The sequence below is a fragment of the Hemibagrus wyckioides genome, linkage group LG14, assembly GCF_019097595.1.
Source record: "Hemibagrus wyckioides isolate EC202008001 linkage group LG14, SWU_Hwy_1.0, whole genome shotgun sequence".
Taxonomy (NCBI): Eukaryota; Metazoa; Chordata; class Actinopteri; order Siluriformes; family Bagridae; genus Hemibagrus; species Hemibagrus wyckioides.
The window spans coordinates 12,648,640-12,675,914 of record NC_080723.1 but is presented as its reverse complement, the minus strand read 5'-3'; the positions used below and the strand labels follow the sequence as shown (position 1 = coordinate 12,675,914).

At 40.0% G+C, this 27,275-nt stretch overlaps 3 protein-coding genes across 5 annotated transcripts; 2 read left to right on the top strand and 1 right to left on the bottom strand.

Annotated features, from left to right (window-relative positions):
• Positions 1-550: 550 nt before the first annotated feature.
• Positions 551-7,160, top strand: rag1 (recombination activating 1). Of its 2 annotated transcripts, none has more exons than XM_058407598.1 (4): positions 551-691; positions 1,719-2,051; positions 2,287-3,407; positions 4,165-7,160. In XM_058407598.1, the coding sequence occupies exons 2-4, from the start codon at positions 1,741-1,743 to the stop codon at positions 5,919-5,921; spliced, it is 3,189 nt and encodes a 1,062-aa protein (XP_058263581.1). In that variant the 5' UTR covers positions 551-691; positions 1,719-1,740; the 3' UTR covers positions 5,922-7,160. The 2 variants fall into 2 exon arrangements, with proteins under 2 accessions (XP_058263581.1, XP_058263582.1); XM_058407599.1 differs by lacking the exon at positions 551-691 and adding an exon at positions 727-884.
• A 3,200-nt stretch (positions 7,161-10,360) lies between these two features.
• Positions 10,361-12,960, bottom strand: rag2 (recombination activating gene 2). The gene is made up of 3 exons (XM_058408783.1): positions 12,922-12,960; positions 12,814-12,839; positions 10,361-12,123 (listed from the first exon to the last, which is right to left on the bottom strand). Exon 3 carries the CDS (start codon positions 12,117-12,119, stop codon positions 10,524-10,526), a length of 1,596 nt encoding a protein of 531 aa, XP_058264766.1. The 5' UTR covers positions 12,120-12,123; positions 12,814-12,839; positions 12,922-12,960; the 3' UTR covers positions 10,361-10,523.
• Positions 12,294-23,300, top strand: iftap (intraflagellar transport associated protein). Of its 2 annotated transcripts, XM_058408784.1 has the most exons (7): positions 12,308-12,369; positions 15,602-15,636; positions 16,733-16,869; positions 16,991-17,079; positions 19,967-20,009; positions 22,229-22,365; positions 22,664-23,300. In XM_058408784.1, exons 3-7 carry the CDS (start codon positions 16,743-16,745, stop codon positions 22,832-22,834), a joined length of 567 nt encoding a protein of 188 aa, XP_058264767.1. In that variant the 5' UTR covers positions 12,308-12,369; positions 15,602-15,636; positions 16,733-16,742; the 3' UTR covers positions 22,835-23,300. The 2 variants fall into 2 exon arrangements, with proteins under 2 accessions (XP_058264768.1, XP_058264767.1); XM_058408785.1 differs by lacking the exon at positions 15,602-15,636 and having other exon boundaries at positions 12,294-12,369.
• Positions 23,301-27,275: the final 3,975 nt, after the last annotated feature.

The following is a 27,275-nucleotide window of genomic DNA, read 5'->3' as shown; positions in this document are numbered from 1 at the left end:
TTTAAAACCATGGGTATGAAACATATTTGTTTGCTTGTTAGTTCATCCATTCATTCGTTTATTCCTCCACTCATTCATTCATCTACAGTGCTTTATCCTCGCAATGGTTCTGGTTGATCAAAAAGCACCATGCAAACAAGTTAGCCAATTCACCTAACTGCCATGGTTTTGTGAGGTGTAAGGAAACTAAAGAACCTGAAGGAGAACCTATAAAATTGCATGGACTGGAAAGGGATGTGAACTATGATGTGGAACTGACACTATAATATACAGTATAATTTCACTTAATGTCTGTGTTGACAACAAATGTGAGTGTATATAAGTATATGAGTATATAACAGTATAATAGTGTATATGTATGTATATATGTATGTACGTATATGAGTATAACAGTATGCCGTGTGTGTATGTGTGTGTGTGTGGTTAGCACTCTCACTCCTCCCCATTTACCCCATATCATTCAGGTGGCATGGGGTGTCAGTTATGGACTCCCCACTGTGGTATAAATAGGAGTCTCTCCCTCCTATGGAGAGACACAATCCTCAGTAGGAATGCTGAGATCCAAATAGACACAGTGAGAAAAGAGACACTCAAATATCCAAACACACACACCCACACAGATCTCTACATCTGTGCTCCCATGCAGAAAAGACCCCAAGGGACACAACGCCAGCTGAGCCTCAAAAACAAGGTAGGAGAACCCAGCTGACTGGCAGAGTGAGTCTGCCCAGCTGTTTGTGTGTGTCTGCCTGTTTGTGTGAGTCAGTGTGTGTTAGCATGAGCTTTAAAGGATGCTGACAGTTAAAGAGACAGAGGACGCAGACAAAATCTTTTGAGAAGCGACAGAGATAATGTCAATATGTGGCCACGGCAGGACTGCTATGGTAAGCTCTTGTTGATTTATTGATAGAGAATTTGATTGATAGCTTTATAGTATGAGATAAAAGCTTCATGTCAAAGTTGATTTGGAAGACTGCCAGCTTTGACAGCTACTGCGATTCCTGTGGTTTAATGCGGTTGTGGCTCTTGATTATGTTTATTATGCTGTATTTGTTTAATATTTACAACTCCAGTCTCTTTTCCTCGACTTTTCATCTATAACAGTAGGCCTTAAAACTTTTCAATGAACTCTCTTCTCCCTTCAATCAATAACCAAGTATCATAGTTTCATTATTCTCCTGTTTGCTCCTCTTAAAATGCCAGTGTAGTGCCCTTAAGGCCCTGACTCCAGTTCCACTTGAGAAAATGTCTAATATGAGAGATTGATAGATCTTAAAGGATAAAGGTGCCCATTTAGCAAACTTGCCGTACCCAATAAAAAAGAGACATGCTAGAAAAAAACAGACACACTTACTCTCACAGCAGAAGCTTAAAAAAGGGATGAAATGAAGTTTTCAGCAGCCGATCGATTCCTGAATGCTTGTCTCATGAATTTTACAGAGGAGCTAAATGCCACTTACGGAATAATGCAGCACTGTGGGTTAGAGCTTAACACTTCATTGTGTGCTGGGATTTCAGGACACTCAGTACAAAACATTTTCAGAAATGAAGTAAATAAGCTTGATTTTGCCAAAGAACTTAAAGTGAAAATGTGTTTAAACCATTGGGTGGGCTGTGGGTGTAAGGAATTTAAATCATGTGCAAAAATCAAAAATCCACAGCAGCCAAACTGTGCAGTAACAACTCCTATTTCACCTCCTGCATCTGCTCCTTCACAGAACCTGAGACTCTGCTGATAACATGGAGCCTGAGCTGTATGTCCCACCAGATTCGCCAAGAGCCTCCATGCCAGATGAATTGTGTCATCCTTATTCCAACTTCTCAAACTGGAAGTTTAAACTCTTTCGAGTCCGGTCTTTGGAGAAGGCACCCCTGCCTAGTGAGCCTCCTGTGGAGAAGGAGGTTGAGCTGAAGGTGTGTGAACCGGGGGATGGCCTGAGTGTTCCTGGCAGTGTTATGAAGCTCTGTCTAGGGGGCAAAAATGTGGAGGGGGTCGGCAGACAAGTGGATCTCAAGCTTCAGGAGATTGACACACACATGAACCATCTCAGGTAAATAGAATGTTACGTTGAGATCTGGAATGATTATTTGACATTTCTATGATTTTTTAAGATTTAAGAATTGTAACATTTTGAATCAAAGTTGACATGACTTCATTTTATTATTTATTTTCTTTAAGCAATATATTCAGTGGCATGTAATATTAATATATAAACATATTGTTAGAACATTTAAAACACCCTTAACAATTCATGACAACAGTTAATGTTGAACAATTCTATTCAGGTCTTTATGCCGCTTATGTGGCATACTTCTGAGAAAAGCAAAAGGTCCAGAGCATGAAGTTCAGGGAGACCTGGATGAGTCCAGTAGATATGCATTGCGCAAGATGGGCTGCAAGGCTGCTAGATGGCCTGATATCATCCTAAAGGTGTTTAAAGTAGATGTGAATGGAGACATGGAATCCATCCACCCTCCTATGTTCTGTCATCGATGCTGGACTGTAGCTATTAGAGGAGGGGGAATATGTAGCTTCTCTAGAACCAGGGTCCCTATATGGAAGCCTCACAACTCACACTGTCTGCACTGCTACCCCAAGAGACACATACTTCAGCGAAGAGGAAGGAAGAGAAAGAAACCACTACATAGCCTTCCCAAAAGGGCAAAAAGAGATACGTCTACAGGGTGCAATAAAGTGCGGAGACAGACCACAGACAACCCACCGGCAATGGGCATGAGAGCATGGGTGAAGCCAGCTGCTCAGAGAAGCCTTTGGGTAAAGAATATAACTCACTGCCAAAAAGACCATCTAACCTCCAGCCTACTTCCAGGTGATTTCCCAAAAGACTTTGTGAGTGCTATTGTGTGCCAAGTGTGTGATCATCTATTGTCTGACCCAGTCCAGTCCCCATGCCAACACCTCTTCTGCCGCACCTGCATCCAAAAGTACAGCCATGTCTTAGGTTCCCAGTGTCCAGCTTGTGGCCTCCTATTTAACCCATGTGACCTAAATAGCCCTCACAAAGCTTTTCTGTCTATTCTCCACTCTCTACCTCTGCTTTGCCCAAGAGAAGGTTGTGGGGAGTGGGTCAGATTTGAGTCCTTTGCAGACCACTGTCTAAATCACTGTTTTGAGAGAGATGGCAGAAAGGAACAGCAGAATCCTGAGCAGAATCTGGATGGCTACTTGCCTGTAAACAAAGGTGGCCGCCCTCGCCAGCACCTGCTTTCGTTGACACGAAGGGCGCAGAAGCACAGGCTGAGAGACCTGAAGAATCAGGTGAAGGTGTTTGCTGATAAGGAGGAGGGTGGAGATGTGAAGTCTGTGTGTTTGACACTATTCCTGCTGGCACTGAGGGCAGGAAATGAACACAAACAGGCTGATGAGCTGGAGGCCATGATGCAAGGTAAGGCCAAGAAGCACATCAGCAGTGATAATGTCATTTTTAAAATGAATTAAACATCTAATTGACAATAAGAGTAATGGTAACTATCTTTAGTATAGATCATTTGTAACCAGGAATCTGTTGAAATTATGTGGTGAAAAAAGTGAAAGAAATGTAATACACTGTGGAATTATGTATGCTAAACAAAGGGGAAAATATTGCTCTATTATGAGATGAGATTTGTAGGAGCTATGCTTAGATTTCACAATACCTTTGCATAAGACTAATGAGGTCGTGAAACAACCCCAGAACACATCTGACATGTGCTTGTCTGCCACTGACCATCTTATTGTGACAGGATGTTAAATTTGTAAGAGATTGTTACCTCCATGTTCTTGCCTGTCCCTCAATTACACAGCTTTTTTGAAAAGCCTGTTACAATGTAAAAAACATCAGCATCTCTGGTATCTATAAATGACACAGGCCATGCTATTCTGTTTTCCGGAGGCCCAGCTGGTGTCTGTTTTCATCACTAGCCAATAGATCTTTTTTGTCCATCTCCCCAAATGACCTCTTATCATCATAAATATCAAATATGCTGTAGGGCAGAGCTCTCTATGCTTTGCTTAAAGTGTGACAGCCCATTCTTTCCCTCCCTACTCCCCCATTTACTTCAGATTTCTATACATACTCCTCTCCTATACTGCTTTATAAACTCATTATTTGTACTTGTGTAGGGTTCACAGTGCGATCATGTTCTCTTTGTCTACTCTTCCAGGCAGGGGTCTCGGCCTACACCCAGCTGTGTGTCTGGCCATACGGGTCAATACCTTCCTCAGCTGTAGTCAGTACCACAAGATGTACCGCACAGTCAAAGCTACTAGTGGACGCCAGATCTTCCAGCCCTTGCACACTCTCCGCAATGCTGAAAAGGAGCTTCTTCCTGGCTTCCATCAATTTGAGTGGCAACCAGCTCTCAAAAATGTTGCCACCACTTCCAACATAGGGATCATTGATGGGCTTTCTGGGTGGACAGCCTCTATAGACGATGTACCCCCAGATAGTATTGCTAGAAGATTCCGCTATGATGTCGCTCTAGTGTCAGCTTTAAAAGACTTGGAGGAGGACATCATGGAAGGACTTAGAGAAAGGGGGTTGGATGACAGCAAATGCACCTCAGGTTTCACTGTGGTGGTTAAGGAGTCATGTGATGGCATGGGAGACGTCAGTGAGAAGCATGGAGGAGGACCAGCTGTCCCAGAGAAGGCAGTGAGATTTTCTTTTACAGTGATGTCCATCACTGTTCAAGCTGAAGGTGAAGAGGAAGCAGTCACCATCTTCCAGGAGCAAAAGCCTAACTCTGAGCTTTCCTGTAGGCCATTGTGCCTCATGTTTGTGGATGAGTCTGACCACGAGATGCTGACGGCCATATTGGGACCTGTAGTTGCAGAGCGTAAAGCTATGAAAGAGAGTCGCCTCATTCTCTCTATAGGTGGGCTTCAACGTTCTTTCCGCTTTTATTTTAGGAGCTCAGGCTATGATGAAAAAATGGTGAGAGACATGGAAGGTTTAGAGGCTTCAGGCTCCACTTACATCTGCACCCTCTGTGACTCCACACGAGCTGAAGCCTCTCAGAACATGGTTCTTCACTCCATTACTAGAAGCCATGATGAAAATCTTGAGCGCTATGAAATATGGAGGACTAACCCATTTTCTGAGTCTGTGGATGAGCTGCGGGATCGAGTCAAAGGGGTCTCAGCCAAGCCTTTCATGGAGATGCAACCCACATTAGATGCCTTGCACTGTGACATTGGCAATGCTACTGAATTCTACAAGATCTTCCAGGATGAGATTGGTGAAGTGTACTTGAAAAACAACCCAACTCGAGAAGAGCGCCGACGCTGGAGGTCAGCCCTTGACAAGCAGCTGAGAAAGAAGATGAAATTAAAACCGGTGATGAGAATGAATGGGAACTACGCCCGGCGACTTATGACCCGTGAGGCTGTCGAAGCAGTATGTGAACTGGTTCCTTCAGAGGAGCGCCGTGAGGCTCTGAAAGAACTAATGGAGTTGTATCTCCAGATGAAACCAGTGTGGCGTTCTACCTGTCCGGCCCGAGATTGTCCTGATCAGCTTTGCCGCTATAGCTTCAACTCTCAACGTTTTGCAGAGCTCCTCTCATCCACATTAAAATATCGCTATGATGGCAAGATTACTAACTACCTCCACAAGACTTTAGCCCATGTACCTGAAATTGTTGAACGTGATGGCTCCATTGGTGCCTGGGCCAGCGAAGGGAATGAATCTGGGAACAAACTTTTCCGCCGATTCCGTAAGATGAACGCGAGGCAGTCGAAGACATTTGAGTTAGAAGACATATTGAAACATCACTGGTTGTACACATCAAAGTATCTGCAGAAGTTCATGGAGGCTCATAGAAACTCAGCAAAAGCAATGCAAGCCACCATCAACCCAGAGGAGTGCCAAGAATGCCCAGATGACTTTGATTTATCTCTTGACATAACAGACTTCTAGGGTTTGAGATAATTTACTTGAATACACTTGGACATTTCATTGCTTTACTTTTCATAATTGCACCCTTGATATGACAGATTTTCAAATAATGATTTCTTTCTTTAGATATACATCAACTCCATGTTGAACTAGTTTATTTTTAACCTTTTTATGTTTTATATATCTGTCTGCAGCCTTAACTTTATGACATAGATAAGATTGGGAGAGGATGGCTATACTTTTCTGTCTCAGGTTTTGCAGAAAAGCCTTCTTTTCCATCCTTTGCTGCTGGTGAAATATGGGAGAGTTTATTGTATTGCCAGGTTATGACACGTTCATGAATTTATACAGAAGGATTATTTATGGAATCAGATGAAAGCACGGTAAGCCACAGAAGGGGAATTGCTTTAAAAGAGACCACTTTTACGATCTCTGTATTAATTTATCACAGGTGAGGGCAGAGACAAAATGTAATTAGAGAAACTCAAACTGCCTCTGATTCAGTAGAAATAGTAAAAGAAAAGACTGCCGCCGTACACCAGGGACTTCTCGGGAAAATAGCATCAGGGTCACACATAGTTTTGCACATTCCCAGGGAAATGCTATTATCATTTGTACATTTCTAGACTTTGCACAACACCGAACACTTCATATTTGTTTTAGTAATTTTGCACCAGACCATACACCTCATTATTTTTAAACAAGTAAGCTAGTCAGTCTACTCATGATGCTATTTTACAGTTCTATTGTTTTATTAATATGTTGATTAACATTTTATATAATAACTGTCTATGTCAGATGGACTATGCTTTAATGGATTGATTAACTGATTTCCTTTATGTTTTTATTTGATTGATTGGATATATTTGTTTACTCTGAAGTATTTTATACTTATGTAGTTGCTTTAATAGATTTCTTGATGAATACATTGATTACATTATGTATTAGTGTATTGAATTGATTGATTGATACTTTAATACCCAGCATATTGTAACAATTTTAATTGTGGATGTCAATGGAAACCAAAAACAAATAGGTGATACTATGTACCTGTTTGTTGTTTATTTTTTTATGGTATGCTATTGGCATTGTACATTATTTGAGTATGTGATGATGTAGGGTACCACAAGGCTGACAGCTGCCAAGGATGCAGAATATTGCTACCTCTAGAAATAGAACATGTCTATAGTTTGTGTGTTACATTTGTACCCTTTGTGAACTTGTACCCAATTTCTTTTCTCAATTAAAACTTAAATAAAAAGTGATGCAAATAAAGAAAATGACATTCAGTGGCAAATTCTTTACTCTTGTTAGAGAATAAAAATATAAACTGTTAAAACATAATCACATCTGCCTCAAACCATGTTTTCTGTTACTGGCAAATTTGCTCTTTCAACAAAGAACCAAGGTATGTGGCATTATTTACCAGAGCTCATAAAATGGTATTTGCACTTGGTTTGATGGTGCCAGTGTTCAGCATTGAATTTTTTTTCATGTCACACTCCACAGTGGTGGTTAATGAAAGAAGTCTCTCATGGCATTAAGAAATAAATATTTCTGTTTTTACCTAGCCTAGCAGAGGCAATATATTCATAGAAACGTTCTATAAAAAAGAACTTTATATTTTCTAAAAGTTCTATTTTTTTTCCCTCACAAATGTTTATATCTTTGAAGTAAATGATATCAAACCTATTTTTTGCTCTCTGAGATGCCCCACATGCTTGTTCATAAGCATCTGAATTTGTTCAAAGTTGTTATTGTCAACAATTCAAACAGAGGTAAAATGATCTCATGCAGAAAGCCAACAGTGTCCTGACTAATTTTATCAGACTTGCGGCAATAAAATAATTAATTTATACTGATCAATTTTCATTCGGTCGGCAGAATGGAACAGGGGTTAAAGGGAAAAAGGGTTAAGGCTGATTAACAACAATTTTATTGCTTATGATACAAACTAGGTGAATGCTAATATCTAGCTCTGACAGTGGCGGGCCGTGCATTTCACACCTAGGCCTTCACTGGTGTCCTTCCTGAATTAATCCACCTCTATACCATTATTATGACGCCACCATGGGCATCGCTAGGCCATTTTCTACTCAACCCTCCTAAAATTCTGCGATTCTCCATAAACTGTACACAAATTGGTGACCTCCTCAGTCCCCTTTAAATTTCATATGAAAACGACGGCAGACTTCGACTCTTCCCGGTCTTTCAGCGCGTTCTTCAATCTGCAGACCATGGCGTCGCAGAGCGAGGATCAGAGGACAAGTGTGTGTGTGTGTGTGTGTGTGATCAGGAAGACTTGTATTTGGCTTGTTCAGTGTACTCAAATGTTATACACATCTATGCAGTACAGTGGAATGGTGCAATATGTTTACCATCCTACCCTGTTAGTCAAACCTTTATTTTATTTATTTATTTATTTATTTATTTTTTACTATTATATCCTCATTGGGGGCTGAGCCCCCCTTAAATGAAAATTCTAGAATCGCCCCTGGACGCCACGGCAGTAGATACTAATCAAACATTAAATAACAAAGTAAAAAAGAAATTAGTCTACAGTATTTCACACCTCACAAGGAATAGTCCATTTTATTACGGTTACTTTTCTCAAAAAAGACATTCTTGATGCCGTATGCAGCAAACTGCAATCTCTGGAGGACGCAGCATCTGAAATGAGACGCAGTGAATATATAAACAATGTATATGGACGGGTTGCTGCCTCTGACTACTCCAATTATCCAATCAAAGGACGGGAAATTGCTGACGTAATCGTATGCCTGCTAGATAGCCCCAGTGATGCCAACTAGAAATATGATTGGTTAAGGTAACAATTCCATTGCCACTTATTTTAAGCTACGGGCGCCTGCACTATTGATTCTGAAGGCCTTAAGGCAGATTTTCACTCTGGTGACTCTGCCACTGGCTGAAATATGATTGGATAAATACTCTTATCATAAATATACACGGCTGGAAGCAGCGAAACCAAGAGAAAAGCTATAAAATGTAGAGAATAGACTATTATAATAATTTAATACACATTCATGGAAAAATACACTACCAGTCAAAAGTCTGGACGCACCTTCTAATTCAGTGTTTTTTGTTTAGTGATTTATTTTCTACATTCTAGAACAATACTGGAGATTTCAAAACTATGAAATAACACACATGGACTTAAGTAATCCATATGTAATGACAACAAAAAACAGTCAGTTATTTTAAGACACGAAGGTCAGGTGTTCTGGAATAGTTCTTGCAAGAACAGTATTGTCAAGTGCATTTGCAAAACCCATCAAGCACCATGATGAAACTGGCTCACATGAAGACCATCCCAGTAAAGCAAGACCAAAACTTACCATTATGCTTTACAGAGTATCAGTAGCAGACATATCTCAATATCAACTGTTCAAAGGACATTATTGTGTATTTCGGCCGCCTTCAGCATTGTTTTACACTGTAGAAAGAAATAAACATCAGGAAAGACCATGGAATTAGAAGATGTGTCCAAACTTTTGACTGGTAGTGTATATTAAATATATTAAAATACAAGTCAGTGATTCAGATCACTGCTGTTTAGGTCAAGCCTTGCTGGCCCTGACGGTCCACCACTGAGCTCTCAAATACAGATAAAATGCCTATATAAAACACAGCAGCAGTTACTGTAGATTACAGTGAGGATTACTAGGTCTCACTCTTGCTGTCACATCTGTTAAAATTTAGACTTTTTTTATTTGTTAAATCAACTCATTGACAGAAAGTCAGCTAATGAGAGCTTATTTATATAAATATATGATTGTAGAGAAATGTAGCTTCGATTGTAGGGAGTAAAAATGAGATATTTGTCTTTTGAAATGTAGTAATTAAAGCCCACATGTATAAAGTGAAAGAAAAACTTAAATAAAGTACACATTAATAAACAGAGGACTTAAATACGATAAAAAAAAGTAGCTGAGTTGATTGACGACAAGAAGCTTTTATAGCTTTTCATAGCTTTAAGATGTGTGATTTCTTACTCTGAGCATTACTTTAAATGCTTTAAATGATGGATATCATTTTATGAAATCTTAAGTCTCTGATTTAGTTTCTGTTCATTAAGGTTTAATGGTAACAAGTCATTAATTTATGTGTCATAATATGAACCAAAGCATTTTTATTCACATTGTATATTCAACTGCAGTTTGTTGAACTTTCGTCTTAATTTTTTAATTTTTTAATCTTGTTCAGGATTTCAGAGATTAGTGTTGCTTTTTAGCAGAGCCTGAAAATGGTTTGGGCATGTATTGATGAATAATAAAATGCTTTGCAATAAACTACATGTTCAATCTCTGGTCCTTAAAATACTGAAAAAGCATTTTGAGATGTTATTCAGATCTTAATGCTATTAACTATGAAAAACGTGCACAATAACACAAATGAACATTTTCTTTTTTTTATTACAAACAATTTAAGAAATACATTTTCAAGATTACATTTTCAGTGAGGTGTTTCATAATATAATGCTCCAAAGAAAATTTTATTCCAGTACATTACAACAGTATATGATATAAGAACTTATCAGTCAACTTATCAGATATGTATTAAGCACCTAGCATTTAGCTCTAAAATAACCAATTAAGCATCGTCTCAGTCAAACAATCTTCTGAAGAAGCTTTTCTTTCCTGGAGTCATTTTCAGGGATATGGGGGCTTTGCGGTGCATTGTCTTCATTGGGACTCTCTTCAGAGGCAATATCTTGCGCGGGGGAGTCATTTCCTGCCTAGCAAGACCTCCATGGTCTAGGCAATAATACTTGCTGTTATCCTGAGAGAGACGTAGCAGTAGACCCTCTGAGAGCTCCATACACTGAGCATGGACCCAGTGTCCACCTTCACCTCTGGAACAGAAGATCATAGCTGGTCTGGTGAGCTCTGTGGAGTAAAAGGGCTCCCAGGTGTTGACATCGACCTGACATGTCAGGCAGCACTTGATCCAATAACCGGTCTGAGATTCATCCTCTTCATCTTCCTCATTGTAGGTGTCTCTCTCTCCATCACTGCTGTACTCCATCTCATGGGGATCACGGCCAAAATACAGTTCTTCTGAATCTTCGAGGGGTGCTGAATCCTCAAAATCAGTGGATTCTTGGCTGCATGTCTGGGTTGGATCCTCTCCCTCCCCCTCTTGCTTGAAGCTTAACTGGTACAAGTAATAGGCATCTGCAGGTGCATGATTTGTACCAGAAGGTACAGCAATTAATGCACTCCCCTTTTCAAGGGTTCCACCAAACCAGGTGCGGCTTTGGCTGATCTCACTGCTCCACTCAGGAGGCTCTCTGGGCTCCATGCGTATCCCGACATCATCTAGTACAACGTAGGTGCACAGCATTCTCTTCTGGGAATCTGACTGGTAACCACCAAGAATAATGTATTCGTGAGCAGGGCCTATGGGAGTTGCAATGGCACTTGTGATGGAGAGACCATCATTAAGGATCTCACAGGAGAGTAATGGGCTGCCTAAAAGGAGCTCTACACGCAGCCTGAACAAGCGAGGTGGTCGGCAGTCAGTAGAGGCAATGTGGCCACCCAAGAAGTAGACACAGTCCTCTCGTGCCAATGCCAGGTGAAATGACTGGCCGTCAGTGAGTTCTGGGAGGGTGTGTGCTGAACAGCAGCCAAACTCCAGATCAATGAGGTAAATCTGGGGTAGACAATCCACCATGCAGTTCCAGTTCTCTGTTGTTCTTTCAGCAGGAGGCATGTAGGATCTGCCACCAAACATAACACATGCGGTTTTCCCTCTGCTGTGGACTACACTAAGGGTGTGGCCATACCGTGCTTCTGGGAGCTCGCCGACCAACTCTTTCTCCTGGCATCTCAGTGTGACCTTCCTATTACAACCATGGCTGTCAACACTAAGCATGTAGAGGCTTGATGACAGCTCATTGTTGGGGGTACGGCCTCCATGAATGAGGTAACACTCTGGGTTTTCATTGTGAGGCTCTAGGTGAGCAATTGCGGGGTAACGCAGAGGTGGGAGATAACAAGAATTGTTGGAAAATGAGATGGCACGCAATTTGAGCTCCCCATGTTTGATCCGGACACCAAAGATGCCTGTGGGGCAGGAACGTTTGGGCCATCCTTTCTGACCAAAAAGATAAGCATCACCTTCTAGGTGCAATAAGGAGCAGCCAGGCTGCAGAAGACTTGCACAGTTTACAGCAGTCAGGTGCTTCAGGTACATTTTTCTGCAGAGATAATGAGAAATGAAACGTGAGTTAATGGGTGATCTGTTCAAACTGTTGGAATAAAAATGAGCATTTACTAAACAATGATGGAACTTTTGTTTCCCGGGACACTAAAAACTGTCGCACCATTCCGCCTTAAAATGTTGTAGTTCATTCCGCCTCCTTTTTCTCGAATCTGGAGGTTAGACGCATCACTACCCAGAATGCATTGCGAAACGCGGTTGCCTGAGGAACGTATGCTAGTTGGTAGGTTGTCTGTTCTCTCAGCTGTTTGTATTGTTTTTATTAGCGTCTATTAATTTATTTATCCGGCAATAACAAAATAGTAAAAAAAAAAAGTTAAGGATTTAGTAATTATGTTGAATAAAACACCGTTTGAAGCAGAGCGTAGTTAGCATGTTAGCTAGCGCAGCAGCGTGACGGTAAAGCCTCACATAGGGTTCTGTTCGAATAAATACTCTCTACCGTTAAAGATAAACTTTCGTCAGTTCGTATTTATACAAATGACGAATAGTATTATTATTTTTGCATTTAAATAGTCACGTTATTCCTCAGGAAGCACAAAACTTGCATTTCGTGTTTATTTAAGTTTCCGACAAACCCCCCAAAATGTATATTAATCAGTCTTAATTACCTAATTATCACCTAATGCACGATGTCTATAGCGCACTACTGGTCACGTGTTCTTACCTCTGCCAGTGGAATCCTCAAGATCTCTGGAAATAAGTCAATATAAATAAAAAATTTGCTGTAGTAGATCGTAAAAATGTGTTTAAATTATGCAGTATAGTTGTGTACCTAATTGTTAGTTTTGAGTGATGAAGAGCTGTGGAGCTTGTGAAGCTTGGCTGATTCTGATCAGAGTTTAATATTGAGGTCAACCGCCTCTAACTGTTCGCTTCAGCAGGTGGCTGAGCAAAAACATCACATCATCTTTAAATGAAAACAAGCTTGAAGCTGGTTCTACACAGGGAGATGTACGAGTGCAAATATAGCTGTGGAGATGATGAGACAGATTCCAAACAGCATTAATCATCATCATCATCAGATGTTTGAGATTCGAACTTACACACCAATAAACAATAAAATTTAACTGCAGGATGTACATGATGTACTTTCATCAGTAATCCCATGAAGACGTGTATATTTACCGAATTTACACTGAGGACGACTGAAGCGTATTCAGCACTGTGACTGAATTATACACACAGTCTAAATGTATAACTCGTGTATCACTATGCAGCATCATCTATGGGTAAAAAGTGCTTGATAACTGAAGCTTGAGTCAGTGTAGTTGTGTTACATTTAGTGGAGATAAAACAAACTGATCCATTATAGGGAAATTAGTTTTAGTGCAGCACGATAGTATAAAGAAAACGTGTGAAAGGCTAGATATTGAATAGTAAAAAAAATAGAAGCGTGACTGTCCATGTAGAATTATATGTTATAAAAGGAATAACTGCAGCATAAAATAGGCCTAGATTTATGGTCAATAATAGTACAAACAAAATATAGTGCACTATACCTGGCAAATGTACAAGGGTAAATACTAAGGCAGAAGCATTCAAACTGTAGAGAAGGAATTGCCAGGGGAAGAGGCAGGTTAAATATTTAAATAACTGGATCAAACCTGGCAACCTTCATGTTTTTTGTACATTTTAACATCATAGTACATTGGAATGCAGAAAGAGCTGTCTTCTTTTCTTCCCCAGAAGAAAATGTGCAGATGAGAAAATCGACATATGAGTTGTGAATGACTGACAGTTGTAAAGGTGTTTAATGCTGCATCCAGAGCTTGGAATGACGCCAGACTCGACGTCTAAAAAAAAAATCATCACCTTTAATCTTTTGTTAGCATCAAGCCAGCCAGCAAACTGTGATGAGTGATGCATATTTTTCACCTCATGACTGTGAACTGTATAGTCAATGTTATAGATTTATCAAGCAATTATGTCTGCATGTTGACTGATCTTAAGCAAACCTGTAGTCGATTCCAGCATAGCTGTCACTCCTCGAAGCCCTGCCCCTTCCCCTGTCTCACAGTAAACATGCTTTTGCTCTGGCTTAAAAAAAATTGTTTTCTGACATACACTATATTGCCAAAAGTATTCGCTCACCCATCCAAATAATCAGAATCAGGTGTTCCAATCACTTCCATGGCCACAGGTGTATAAAATCAAGCACCTAGGCATGCAGACTGTTTTTACAAACATTTGTGAAAGAATGGGTCGCTCTCAGGAGCTCAGTGAATTCCAGCGTGGAACTGTGATAGGATGCCACCTGTGCAACAAATCCAGTTGTGAAATTTCCTCGCTCCTAAATATTCCACAGTCAACTGTCAGCTGTATTATAAGAATGTGGAAGTGTTTGGGAACGACAGCAACTCAGCCACGAAGTGGTAGGCCACGTAAACTGACGGAGCGGGGTCAGCGGATGCTGAGGCGCATAGTGCGAAGAGGTCGCCAACTTTCTGCAGAGTCAATCGCTACAGACCTCCAAACTTCATGTGGCCTTCAGATTAGCTCAAGAACAGTGCGCAGAGAGCTTCATGGAATGGGTTTCCATGGCCGAGCAGCTGCATCCAAGCCATACATCACCAAGTGCAATGCAAAGGGTCAGATGCAGTGGTGTAAAGCACGCCGCCACTGGACTCTAGAGCAGTGGAGACGCGTTCTCTGGAGTGACGAATCGCGCTTCTCCATCTGGCAATCTGATGGACGAGTCTGGGTTTGGCGGTTGCCAGGAGAACGGTACTTGTCTGACTGCATTGTGCCAAGTGTAAAGTTTGGTGGAGGGGGGATTATGGTGTGGGGTTGTTTTTCAGGAGCTGGGCTTGGCCCCTTAGTTCCAGTGAAAGGAACTCTGAATGCTTCAGCATACCAAGACATTTTGGACAATTCCATGCTCCCAACTTTGTGGGAACAGTTTGGAGCTGGCCCCTTCCTCTTCCAACATGACTGTGCACCAGTGCACAAAGCAAGGTCCATAAAGACATGGATGACAGAGTCTGGTGTGGATGAACTTGACTGGCCTGCACAGAGTCCTGACCTCAACCCGATAGAACACCTTTGGGATGAATTAGAGCGGAGACTGAGAGCCAGGCCTTCTCGTCCAACATCAGTGTGTGACCTCACAAATGCGCCTCTGGAAGAATGGTCAAAAATTCCCATAAACACACTCCTAAACCTTGTGGACAGCCTTCCCAGAAGAGTTGAAGCTGTTATAGCTGCAAAGGGTGGACCGACGTCATATTGAACCCTATGGATTAGGAATGGGATGTCACTTGAGTTCATATGTGAGTCAAGGCAGGTGAGCGAATACTTTTGGCAATATAGTGTAGTACATAGAGAACATATTGTAAAATATAATATATGAATGTGTATGCCTTAACTATCATAAAATAAGTGTATAGTTATCTATGTTTATTAGGGATTTTGCCAAAAATTGTAAAAAAGGCTGTCTTTTTTTTTTTTTTTAGGGCTTTGGATATGAGGTGCAAATCCTCAGAAAACTGTGAGTCAGAGAAAATGTTTTAATACATGAGGCTGAAGTGTGATTAAAGGATATCAGAGACTGTACCGCTTTAATATTGAATAAATGCTGGTACAGTGATTATATTGCTCTAGCAGAAAAGTAGTGAAAGAGCCTGAAATGATAGTCTATAAGTGTTTGAAAAAGTGGGTAACAGCTGCTTTGAGGTAATTAGCATAATGTTTTTGTGTGTTTAGTGGCTACGTGTGTGTGTGTGTGTGTGTTAAAGGGAATGATCATGTGCAAAACAAAGTGCTGTAACCACTAGTGCCTGGAAGAGCGTTAGTGCTGAAAAACACAAACACTCGAGCACCTGTGTCTCGGAGCTGCTGCTGAGTCGCAGGGCAGAAGAGAGTGGCTTAATTGACTCCTCAGTGCCAGGCTCTGAAAAAAAATCCACCATATCACTGACTTCTTAATCAGCTGTGGAGATTTTAAATGTGTTTAAATTATACTGTCATAACCCAGTCTTCCTCCGTAGTGTGAGTCTGCATTTGTCTGCCCTCAAAGCCGAAACACACTGCGACTTTGAAGGTGACAAACTCTTAGTGACTGGGATGCAGAGCAGTAGAGTGAAAGCCTGAGGCCATGATAGTGAATTGTATTTATTAATTGATGGCACAAGTTAATTAGACTGTAGTGTGCCACCTGTTTCTGTCCCTTGGAATGGTACACTAGCCTCCATGAAGGAAGAGTTTGATAAACGACAGGGTGACAGCTCAGATGTTCAGATGATCATTTTGCGTGGTCGTTCATTACACTTTAATGCCATAGTAATCATCACCTCTCTTTGCTAATTGTAATTGAACTGAACTTCGAAATAATAAGTTCACCTTAATCAGGGCTAATGTGGCTATAATGTGTATTATTATGTGATTAAGTGACCTAACAAGTAGTGCAGTCTAACTCTAATCATCTCTCTCACTTCTTTATTATCTCTGTGCCCACATCTGCTTCCCTTCACATAAACTGCCACTGGGGTGGTTTATTGTACGCAGTTTTAAAGATATTGATTTTTAAAAGATTTTGCTTTCTCTTGGGCATTGTAATTTCCTGTCTCTGTCTGTTGTCCTTGTAGGTTTGGCGGGATGCCTAGTTTGCAAGATGATTCAGGCGCCATTCCTCAGTCCATGATGGAAGCTCTAGAGTTGTTCTGTACCTTACCAGAGCAGTCATACGAGCAGTTCCTGTCCACATTTACACACCTGAGCACAGGTCAGTCACTAGAGATACCTCCTGTAGAAAAGCACTGCACCAAAATAGTACATAAAGAAACATTGTACACAATATTTCATAATTAGTGATCTTCTTGTCTCCACTTTCTTCTCTGTTGTAGAGAACGTGACTGCTGGATGTTTAAAGTTTCCTGAAGAAGAAAGCAAAACCTGTCTGGTAGAGCTGAACGATATGAACATGGACAGAAAGGTGAATAGTCAATGTAAAAATGGAAATCAGGAGACATTTTCATAATGAACAATTACAATATTTAATTGTCTGGCCAAAGTCAGTGCCACTGCAATAAAATCAAGCATCTTTATTCAGCTGTAAGCATCTAATGTTGCAAAAAATGTTTTAATCATGTTATTGGCGGTCAGGAATAAGTGGCTTGACACCACCGTGTGTACAACAGAAATAAATTTGAGGTTCATCAGGCTACAGAGTTAGAAGAGACATGGCCAGTAATTAAACAGCACCGGAGAGTACAGAACAGTGACAAGCAATAGACAGACAAAAGTGCAGTTTATACTGAGAGAGGAAACATTACTTATTCATTTATTCGTTCATTATCCTTCATCATATAAACAGGGTGGACATGCAGAACTTGGACATTACAATCAGTAACTCGAGCTGAGACTTGAACCACATACCCTGGAGCTATGAGGCATCAATGCTATTCGTGCCGCCCATTAAATTTGAAATTAAAATTGAACAGAGCGAATGGCTTGTTGTGGTTATGTACACTTGAGGAGGAGTTGCAGTTAAGAAAACTAATAATTTAGGGACAGTGTTAAGGCTCTGTTGTGCTGGTGTGTGAAGTAGCTGCTCTGGGACCATTTACTGAACAGCATCAATGTGAAGAACTTCTGACTAGGCTGCTCCTGGTGTTCCTGTTATGATACTCTGTGTCTTTTACTGCCATACTGAGGACACTTTGTACAGTAGCTGTGGAAGCAGTGAAAGGTTCAGGAAGACAGATTAGCTTATTGAATCTTTCGAGGGAGTATCATATATGGACAAGGTGAGGTCCTTCGAGATATAAATCTGTTACTTGAAGTTGGCAGCCCTCTCAGTGGCAGAGCTGCAAAAGCAGGGAATAGTCTGTCTGCTTTCTCCTAAAGTCAACAACAAATTAATTGGTTTTCTGAACATTTAAGGAGAGAATGTTGTCTGCGTTCCAGACAGTAAGAAGGTCAAGGTTGTCCTTGTAAGCTGAATATCAGCGCCATGACAGCAGTGATTTGCAGCATGAGGAATTTGCATTTCATTTGGGGTTAAATAAATTTGCATCTTGGTGGACGAAAGAATGAACACACAAACAAACAAACAAACAAACAAGCAAGATCCAAACACAGAGAGACCACAGTGAGGACTACAGGACTACAAATCTACTTACAGAACCTCAGTCAAATCCTCTTCAAAGTCAAAATCTAATTTCCTCCTGCCTATTCTGTCTTCATAAACACACGCACAAACATGCTCCAACACTTTGAGCAAATGGACCACTTCCAGCAATTAATGACTTCCTCCTGTTAAGGAGTATGGTTCTTGTGGCTCTGAAAGGTACCTAAGACCCCTTGCTGTGTTATATATTGATCTCTCCAGGGTTCTAGTTAGCAGGACATCAATTAATGTCAATACCATCTGGTAGTTACAGCGCTAGACATGTCAATGCAGAGAAGGCTGGTGCCATATTTAGCTGCTGGAACCTGAATAAGATAAGCCTGCTCGGTGTGATCAACAGTCCCGATGAAGAGGGTAAAGGAAAACTATTGATTATGCTTACGTGTGCACGTTTACTTCATATTGAGCAAAGTTGCACTTGCTGAGACCTCTGAAATAACTAGTTTTTTTTATTGCAGATGAACTTGATCATAGATAATGGATTTGACCATGCAGATATAACTGTGTAGTTGCTGCTGAGACAACTGTCAGTAGCTGTCAGTTTTTTGGTGCATTTTCTGTTTTTGTCAGATCGAATGCAAACCTTTCAAAATGCAACATCTACAAGATTATCTTCTTCTTATATTATATTATTATACAGATATTATCTATTACTGTTCACGCAGAACTGGCTTGATTTGTTTATAACTGATGGTTGCAGATATGACTTGTATTCAGTAGGATTATTAACGGCGTGTTAGTCTGTACACAGAACACCTACACACTTTTCTGTGGCACATCCATAATGCAAAGAAACCGCCACTGCTGACCAGATATTATTTGTATGGTCTCTCTCTCTCTCTTTCTCTCTCTTTCTCTCTCTGTCACACTCACACTCACACACAGCTAAATAGGCACAGTAAGTGTGTTTACACCTTAATAATCTAATAATGATCAAATCCAAACTCATTATTCAAGTATAAAGATATTCTGATATCTAAAATGAAAGGCTATTCTGTGATTAAACCAGTCTGGTGAATTCACCTGAATTTAATCAGGATACTTGCATGTAAACACTTAACCATATAGTTGTTTTGTGCACGTGTGTAAAGCTTGGCAGAAAAAAAAGAATGTTTCCATAAAAACAACATGATGGACTAAAAATATTTCTTCCACAGTGCTGTTGAATGTTCCATTCTCTTTGCCCAGAAGATGTTAATTAATTTTCTTTAACAGTGCATCTCTGACAAGAGCCCTGACTGCAAGGTGTATATTAAAGCACTTGGTCTAATGTGTTATAGTATACCTTTTGTAGGAACAACTTGGATGGATAAACACTACTTGTAAACAGTTTGAAAAACTGTGTAATGGGATACTTGGAGTAACGACTGTGATGCTTTTTTTGTTTTAAAATTGTGTGGTTCTCTAGTTTCTGGTACCGCCGTTTATGTTTGGCAGCACTGTTTGTCCTTCTTAACGTGATCAAAATGAGCTGCCACTGTAAGGCATTTAAGATCGAATGCTTTCAAAGACTCTCTGCACAATGTCTTCAGCAATGTCGTCCACAGCTTTCAAGCTCAGAATGATTTTGGTTTCAAACCTATATCACGTTTGGAAACATCACTGTTTCCAATATATATAGTCAGGAACATGAAGGGGTTTTAAGTGATTCTGCAGTAATGCACACTTTTTTTTATATATATATATACAGGTTGACAAAGAGGATGGGACTGAAGACTTGAATAACATGGAAGGTAAATTGTAGTTTATCTTAAGATGAGTGCAATATGTCACAAAATAATGTATTCAAAGTAGCAGTGCTAATTCATGTGTGTATATGTAGATAGCTTTAACTTTGAATGTGCTTATGCATCTTTTATTGTTGGTCAAGAAACGTGTTTTGGGTATTTCTGAACATGACACTGCAATATTCAGTTATTGCATAGGCAGTAATGTGCACATATAAAAAGAGCATTTATGGGTTAACTTTACATTTAATTTGGTTTATTGAGAATCATGTGTGCACTATTTTGGTAATTAGGGCCTCCAGCCATCCGATTTAAATGTATTACTATTTATTATGCATATTCAGTCCCTGCAAATTACGAGTGACTGGCCTGGTCTTAGAGAAGCTTTACTGGCATACTTTAATATGCTCACCGAGCAGGTCTATAATGAGAGAGAACATGCATCAGCCTTGCTATTCATCTCCATGAGCCTCTGCTTTAGTGCTAATGACCTCTAATTAAAGAAAGCTTGGCCACAGAAACTCTCCACAGAAACCATGCATGTAAAGAGGAAGCTCATAGTAAAGATGATGCACAGTGTCCATGGAGGTAGGTTTCTCTAGGATGTTAGGGGAAAAGATAAGGATGAGAGTCAGGGAAAATTAAAAGATGAGATTAGTCTGTGTGAAAACCACAAGGTGTGGCATTTTGGATGTCAGTCAAAGGCATTGAATATCAGGAAAATAGTCTGAACTCCACACTAATTAGTATGAGTAATTATGCAGCGACTGTGATATGTAAAATGCAGAGAGAGAGAGAGAGAGAGAGAAAGAATGCAGAGCTCTGCCTGACACAGAACACTGTGTAATTGCCCTCATGGCAGGGTTCAGTGACACATGGCTGGCATACATATCCTAAACCAGGTTGGGAAATAGTTGCCCTGACAAGCTTCAGGGCCAGCTGGGGAAAGACTCACAGGAACCCACAGGCTACTTTTGTGTCTTCCAGCTGTTTATGGGCAATGAAGGCTTTATGAGACGTCCTAACAGCAGCTTTTCTGACTCATTAGTAGAATGAAGATTTGTCCTCTGTTGCTTTATTGTGATTGTTAATGACTTTGCTTTTGTAATGCTGCATTATCAATACAAGCAGCCCAGAGAAGGGAAATGTGGATATAACCAACCAGTGTTTATGTACCCAGGGGTCACACAAACACGCACACAGATGCTTGCTTCTCTCTCAGCAAAAATATGACATTCACTGGATGAGTAATTAGCTTTAATTATGCTTTAATTAAGATCATCATTGCTTACACTCCTGCCAAGCGTTCTCACACAGCCACGTTCACACACACACACACACACATAGATGTGCTGAGAGGGAGTGCAAAAGGATGGCTTATATATGTGATGTGTCAGTGAGAAATTTTCATTGCTGCTTAGCATCTCGATAGTCCTGACATAAAACCTCAACATCACTTGTGTTATATGTTGCTTTTGGTTATGGGTTCTCTCTTCAGTCTCTTCTTCAGGAGGTGAACTGTTCCTCAACTGGGTTAAAGTCTTATGATTGACTTGGCCAGTCTAAAACCTTCCACTTTTTCTCCTGATGAAATCAGTGACTAAATGATTAGAACAGTTACATTTAATGCTTAATCATTAATTAAAGGTTTATGGCTGTGAATAACAGAGAGGCCCTTAACCTTCTCTGTTCCAGGGGCACTGTATCATGGCTGACCCTGTGCTCTGACCCCAATTCCCAAAAAGAATTTCACTGTGCTGTAATGTATATGTGACAAAAAAGGATGCTGCTGCTGATTCTAATTGTTGTTATGATTTGTTTTGGTAGTGTCACTACCTGTTATCACATTTGATTAATACTACAGACCTTGACAAGATGAGATGAGATTTTATTTTTTTGAATCTGAAGCAGGGAGAACTTCCTTATCCATTTGACTGTAAATACTTTTAGTCATTGTTGACTTATTAAAGGAAAGACATCAGTTTGCTATTCAGACAAGGTAAATAAAATGAAACATTTCCCCCCTTTCTGATATCTATAGCCCTGTAGCTAGTCTTTAGTCAAATGCTCATTTTTAGTGTCTTTCTTAGACTGTCCACACTTGTTTTCTTGTAAATACAGTGTAAGTTTAACATGCATATGTTTTTTTTAAGAAACTCTATAATCGCATGCATGCATGCATATTCACTTGCAGTATGATATTAATATTGTCCTCTTCCTGTTAGAAGTGTGTGTGCTTCCTGGAGAAGTTGAGGAAGATTCACCAGCCTACACTCCTGCTTTCTGTCACCGCACACAGCTTGAGCTCTTCTCTACTGACATGGACCATACGACACACACACTGAGCAATACAGATAGCCAGGTATACAAACAATTAATAGCTTATGAGTCTCCCTGGCAGACGCTCTAAATTCATATGTTCCTTTACAATTGCCAACTTTTCAGAGTTGCGCACTCTCAAATCAATCTAATAATAGGTTTTTATCAGATAGTAAATAGCACTGAAGTGAAATGGCAATTTAACTAAATTGATTCAAACTGCTTGAATTGGGTTCAAGCAATGTAATTTGGTTAATTGCATAAACATGCAGTGAAATTGGAGCAAAGCTTGTGTTTCATGTTCAAATATGCAGAGCTGTGACATCATTTTCTCTCCCCAGAGCGAAACTGAGGAGGTTGTGCCTTTCAGTCTGGATGACACCTTCGATTATGACAATGTTGCACTGTCTCACAAGTATCCTGTTAAATCCAGCAACTGTGGATTCATGATGACCCATAAGTGCCCACTCTCGGACAATGTAACAGCACAGAAGTTGCCAAGTAAACAATAAAAAGGGCAGTCATTAAGATATTTACAACACATATTAAAGGAGAACATGACGTGCTTTGTTTTGAGCATACTCAACTGGCAAATCTTTCCTGGATGTCCTTTTTTAAAGAGTGTACCCAATAACCATTCAGCCCACAAATAGAAGCAATGGTGTGTTTGACATGTTGTTGCTCTAATCATATGTATTAGCACAGAGCATTTTCAACAAAAAGTCATCTGTACATAAAAAGCCCAGGGCACTGCAAACAACCAGACTACAACGGCAATGTCTCTTTTCCGTATGTGAGAAACTGTAGTTGCTTCTTTGGGCGACCCACTGAGTACACTCTTGGGAGAGCAATTAAATACATGCCGTTACAGGAAGCATCATACTGTGCTTTATTCACTGGAACAAAAGACTTTACGTTTTTTTTTTCTTTTCCCCCTTTGTAAGCATTTGAAAACCAGATTAAAAGCCATGTATTTCAGTCTCTGACTCAAATGTGCCCTTTTATTCTTGGTTTTGCTTTTTATGACATTTTAAAGAAATTATAAAAATGTCTATTATTGAGTACTATGTGTTATTTCCCACTGCGTTCTGTAATTTATCCACCCTTACATATGTGGCGTTTTTTCCCCTTTAACCTTTTAGAGTATTTGAGAGGTGTCAGGAATTCAACTAAGGTAGCTGAACTATGACTGTTCATTTACTTCTCTAAAACATTAAGAAGATTGTGTGCATATTTCAGCTGCCTGCTCTGTCTGTGGCTGTGCATTTTTAATGCCCTTTGCCGTCATCTCGCGTTTAATTGGTGGGTGGAAGTGTTGGAACATGCCGGAAAGGAACAAGACCTTTTCAGGAAACAGAGACACTCTGTTACACAGTTTAAAACTAGTCATGTTAGTAGAAAAAATAGCTGAGATGAATTGCTGAGAGTATTTGCAGTGTTATGCCTGTGTAGTGCAAAGCTGGAATGTTGCCATTGGTGCCATCATACCTTAATTTGTATTGATGAACTTGTAGGAATAATGTATTAGACAAAAGTCCTTCATCAGCTGTGCTTCTAAAGCTGTAGGAGTTGGAAACAGTTGATATTCACTATGATGTAGTATCTGTTGTGAAAGCGTGACATTCCACAGAGTTCTAAAGTTTTGTGAGTGAAAATGATGAGCTCTTTTTCCTCAATTCATTGCTCATAATGGTATGTTCATGACTGTTGTGCCTCACCACTGGAAAGGAGAAATCTGTCATTCTGAGGGTAGAAATCTGCTGGACAAAGTGATCGGCCAGTCTTCTCTTGGTTTTTCCAAGCTGATTGCATCTCTTACAGGGGAGAATATAAACAACTCCTGTGGTGATGGATGAAGAGGGATGGGTCAATAAAACTGATCATTGGCTGGGCATTTAATTGGCCATTTAATTAAAAAACAATGCGATCTCAGTGACTGCTGATCTCCTGGAATTTTCACTGATTTAATCGCTCTGCATCATTCGGTATAAAACTCTGGAGACTCCTAGGAGATCAGCGTTTTTCTAAACATGTCACCGTCATTTTGAACCCAATCCGATGGCTGATGTGAATATTAACCTGAAGCTTATGACCTGTTTCTGCATGGATTTCTGCATTGCATTGCTGCCACATGATGGGCTGATTGAATAATTGCATGAATGAGCAGGTGTAAAGGTGACGCAGCATGTTGAACCTTGAGGCAGATGGGCTCAGCAGAAGAACACATCGGGTTCCACTCCTGTCAGGCATGGAACAGGAACCTGAGGCTACAGTGGGCACGGACTCAACGAAATTGGACATATGAAGACTGGAAAAACGTCTGCTTTCTGCAGTGACTTGCAGGTGGTAGGGTCAAAAATTGCATCAACAGCATGAATCCATGGGTCCAACCTGCTTTGTGTCAAAAGTTCAGGCTGGTCTTGGTGATGGTGTAATTGTGTGGGAAATGTTTTCTTGGCACATACCGGACTCCTTAGTAATAAATGAGCAACGTTTGAATGCCTATCTAAGTATTGTTGCTGACCATGTGCATCCATTTATCAAATTCCCCATCCAGCACTTTAAAGTGCCATGTCACAGTGATGAGTTATGAGTACAATGTACTTCACTGGCCTTCCCAGTCACCAGATCTAAATTCAGAGCACCTCCAAGATGTGCTAGAATGAGAAATTCACAGTTTCAGTATGCAGCAACTAATATTTACAGTGAAATTAACAAAAATCTGAGGCCACAAGTGAAAATGTTTCTTTTTTTTTTTCATTTTGTTATCATTTCTGATTTAATACAGTTTTCACAAATCATTTTGCTGACAACAACCTGAGCGAAAAATATTTGGTATTTTTACTTTTTAGTGTGCACTCAAGACCCGTGATTCATTTTAGATCAAATCCATCAGAGTGTTGTCTGAACACGTGCTTCATTAGAAGAGATTAGGCATGAGGAAAATCTGACCTTTTGTACAAAGCAGTTAAGATCAGTATCACTTATTTATTTACATTTTAACATTATTTAATTCTTAGTATTTCCAATAAAACACAAAACAAAACAGATATTCTATATGGTTTTAGAGTTTCTGGACCTTAAAATGTATAATCATTATCAACTGATTATTTCTTCTGTTACTGTAATGTATAATATATGTATGTGTGTGTGTGTGTGTGTGTTGCATGTGCACATGTGTTTACATTTGACATTTCCAGTGTGTACTAAGGGTCTCCCAGCAGGTGGGGGTGGTTGTTGTTTGCCATGTGGGCAACCTCACTTTTCTTCTGTTAGCCCATGTGTGCCATAACCACAGCCTTTCAGTTAAAGAAACTCCAGAGAAAGAGATGTATAGCAAGATAAAGAGGGCAACCCTCTTCTTTCCCTGTATTTAAAGACTATGTATGTATGTATGTATGTATGTATGTATGTGTGTTAGACACTGTGTTGTAAGACCTGAAAGAGCTGTCTAGAAATGACAACAATGTGACAAAATTACTAACTAACTAAATGACATTCTACTTCCATTTGGATTTTCTGATCATTAAAGGGTTCACCAATTCAGGTTCGAATTGAATTACACAGCAATTCCAGAGTGAGAGGCAGAGAAAACGGGGGCAACCCCCCTTTCTGCCCCCGCAATCCAAAAACAGGTGTACTCTTCTGCAGGTGTAGCAGTAACTGTATTTCCCAGTTGGTAAAGCTGAGAGAGCTGAAAATATACTAGAAATAAAGTATCTATTAATTTTCACCACTTACACTGCAGATGACAAGGCATATCTAAGTGGCTCCCAAATGTATGCTTGCGAGAGGAAGGATAGTTTCAGATCCCCATTCTCATCATGCTTGATGGATCCTAAGGCAGTAGATGCTTTCTTGCAAGCATGTTTGGAAATGTTTTAAAATATGAATGTGGGATAATAAGCAATTTAAATACTTTTTTGGTTCACCTGCATCTGTATTCACTTTCAAGGTGCAATCTGCCGTATGGTTCTTTTTGCCTAATGATTATTCATGGCATTTGTGTCATCTGTTAATGTCTCGGGAAAATTTGCATTATATTTAACAGGGTTTGTTTTAACCTGAGGGAGGCACTGTTGCATTGGCAGTTGGTCCTCTGGCTTTGTTCATGAGCTAAGAGCTCATATTTGCATCGTATAGAATACCACACTCATATATGATTTATTTTTCTATTGTGTTACATTAAAAAAAAAAAATAATAGCACACATGGCTGTAATGATTGACCACAGAAATGGCACTTTATCCACAGGAGTTGATTGGTAGGTAGAATTTATTGGTTAGCATTGCTTTGCCCCCTAATGGTTAGCTTTGAAAGAAGTTAGCCTATAATGATAATCATTTCCTTAGGTGGCCTTGCCATGCAGTAAATCAGCAATTAGTAACTGCATGTATGGTGAAACAAAAAATATAACATGACACATCTGTGCCAGGAAGTAGCCTCGGCAGGCTGAAAAATCACAGGAAGGATCACTTACAGTGGCAATCCAGTTCACAAAGAAAATTTGATCAAAATGTCGTCTTCCTCTTGGATTTTACTCCTCTGTACAAGACTGAATGCTGTCACTAATAATCAATGATGCTTGTGTGAGCACATGTGCGAACAATAGCAGATTGTAGCATTTTGAAAAGGCTCTGTTATGAATGTAGTGGCACAGAATGCCAGAATGCTGTTCAGAAGTGATGACTTTCAAACTTTAGCTGGTTAACAGCTGTGAACAAATACTCTGATGAGCGACGGTATGAACAAAGCAGACTTAATCCAAGGTTGAGAGCTGTTTAGTCACAGGGGCTGAGGACTGTGGATGAGATGTGAATTAACCTTCTAGTTGTGTGCTTGTGTGTGTATGTGTTGTGTAACCAGCTCTGCACAGTGTTATTCCAGTAATGGATCTTTATTCCTCAGCCCTTTAAGGATTTCAGAAGGGAGCATGGATTAATGGACTCGTGGT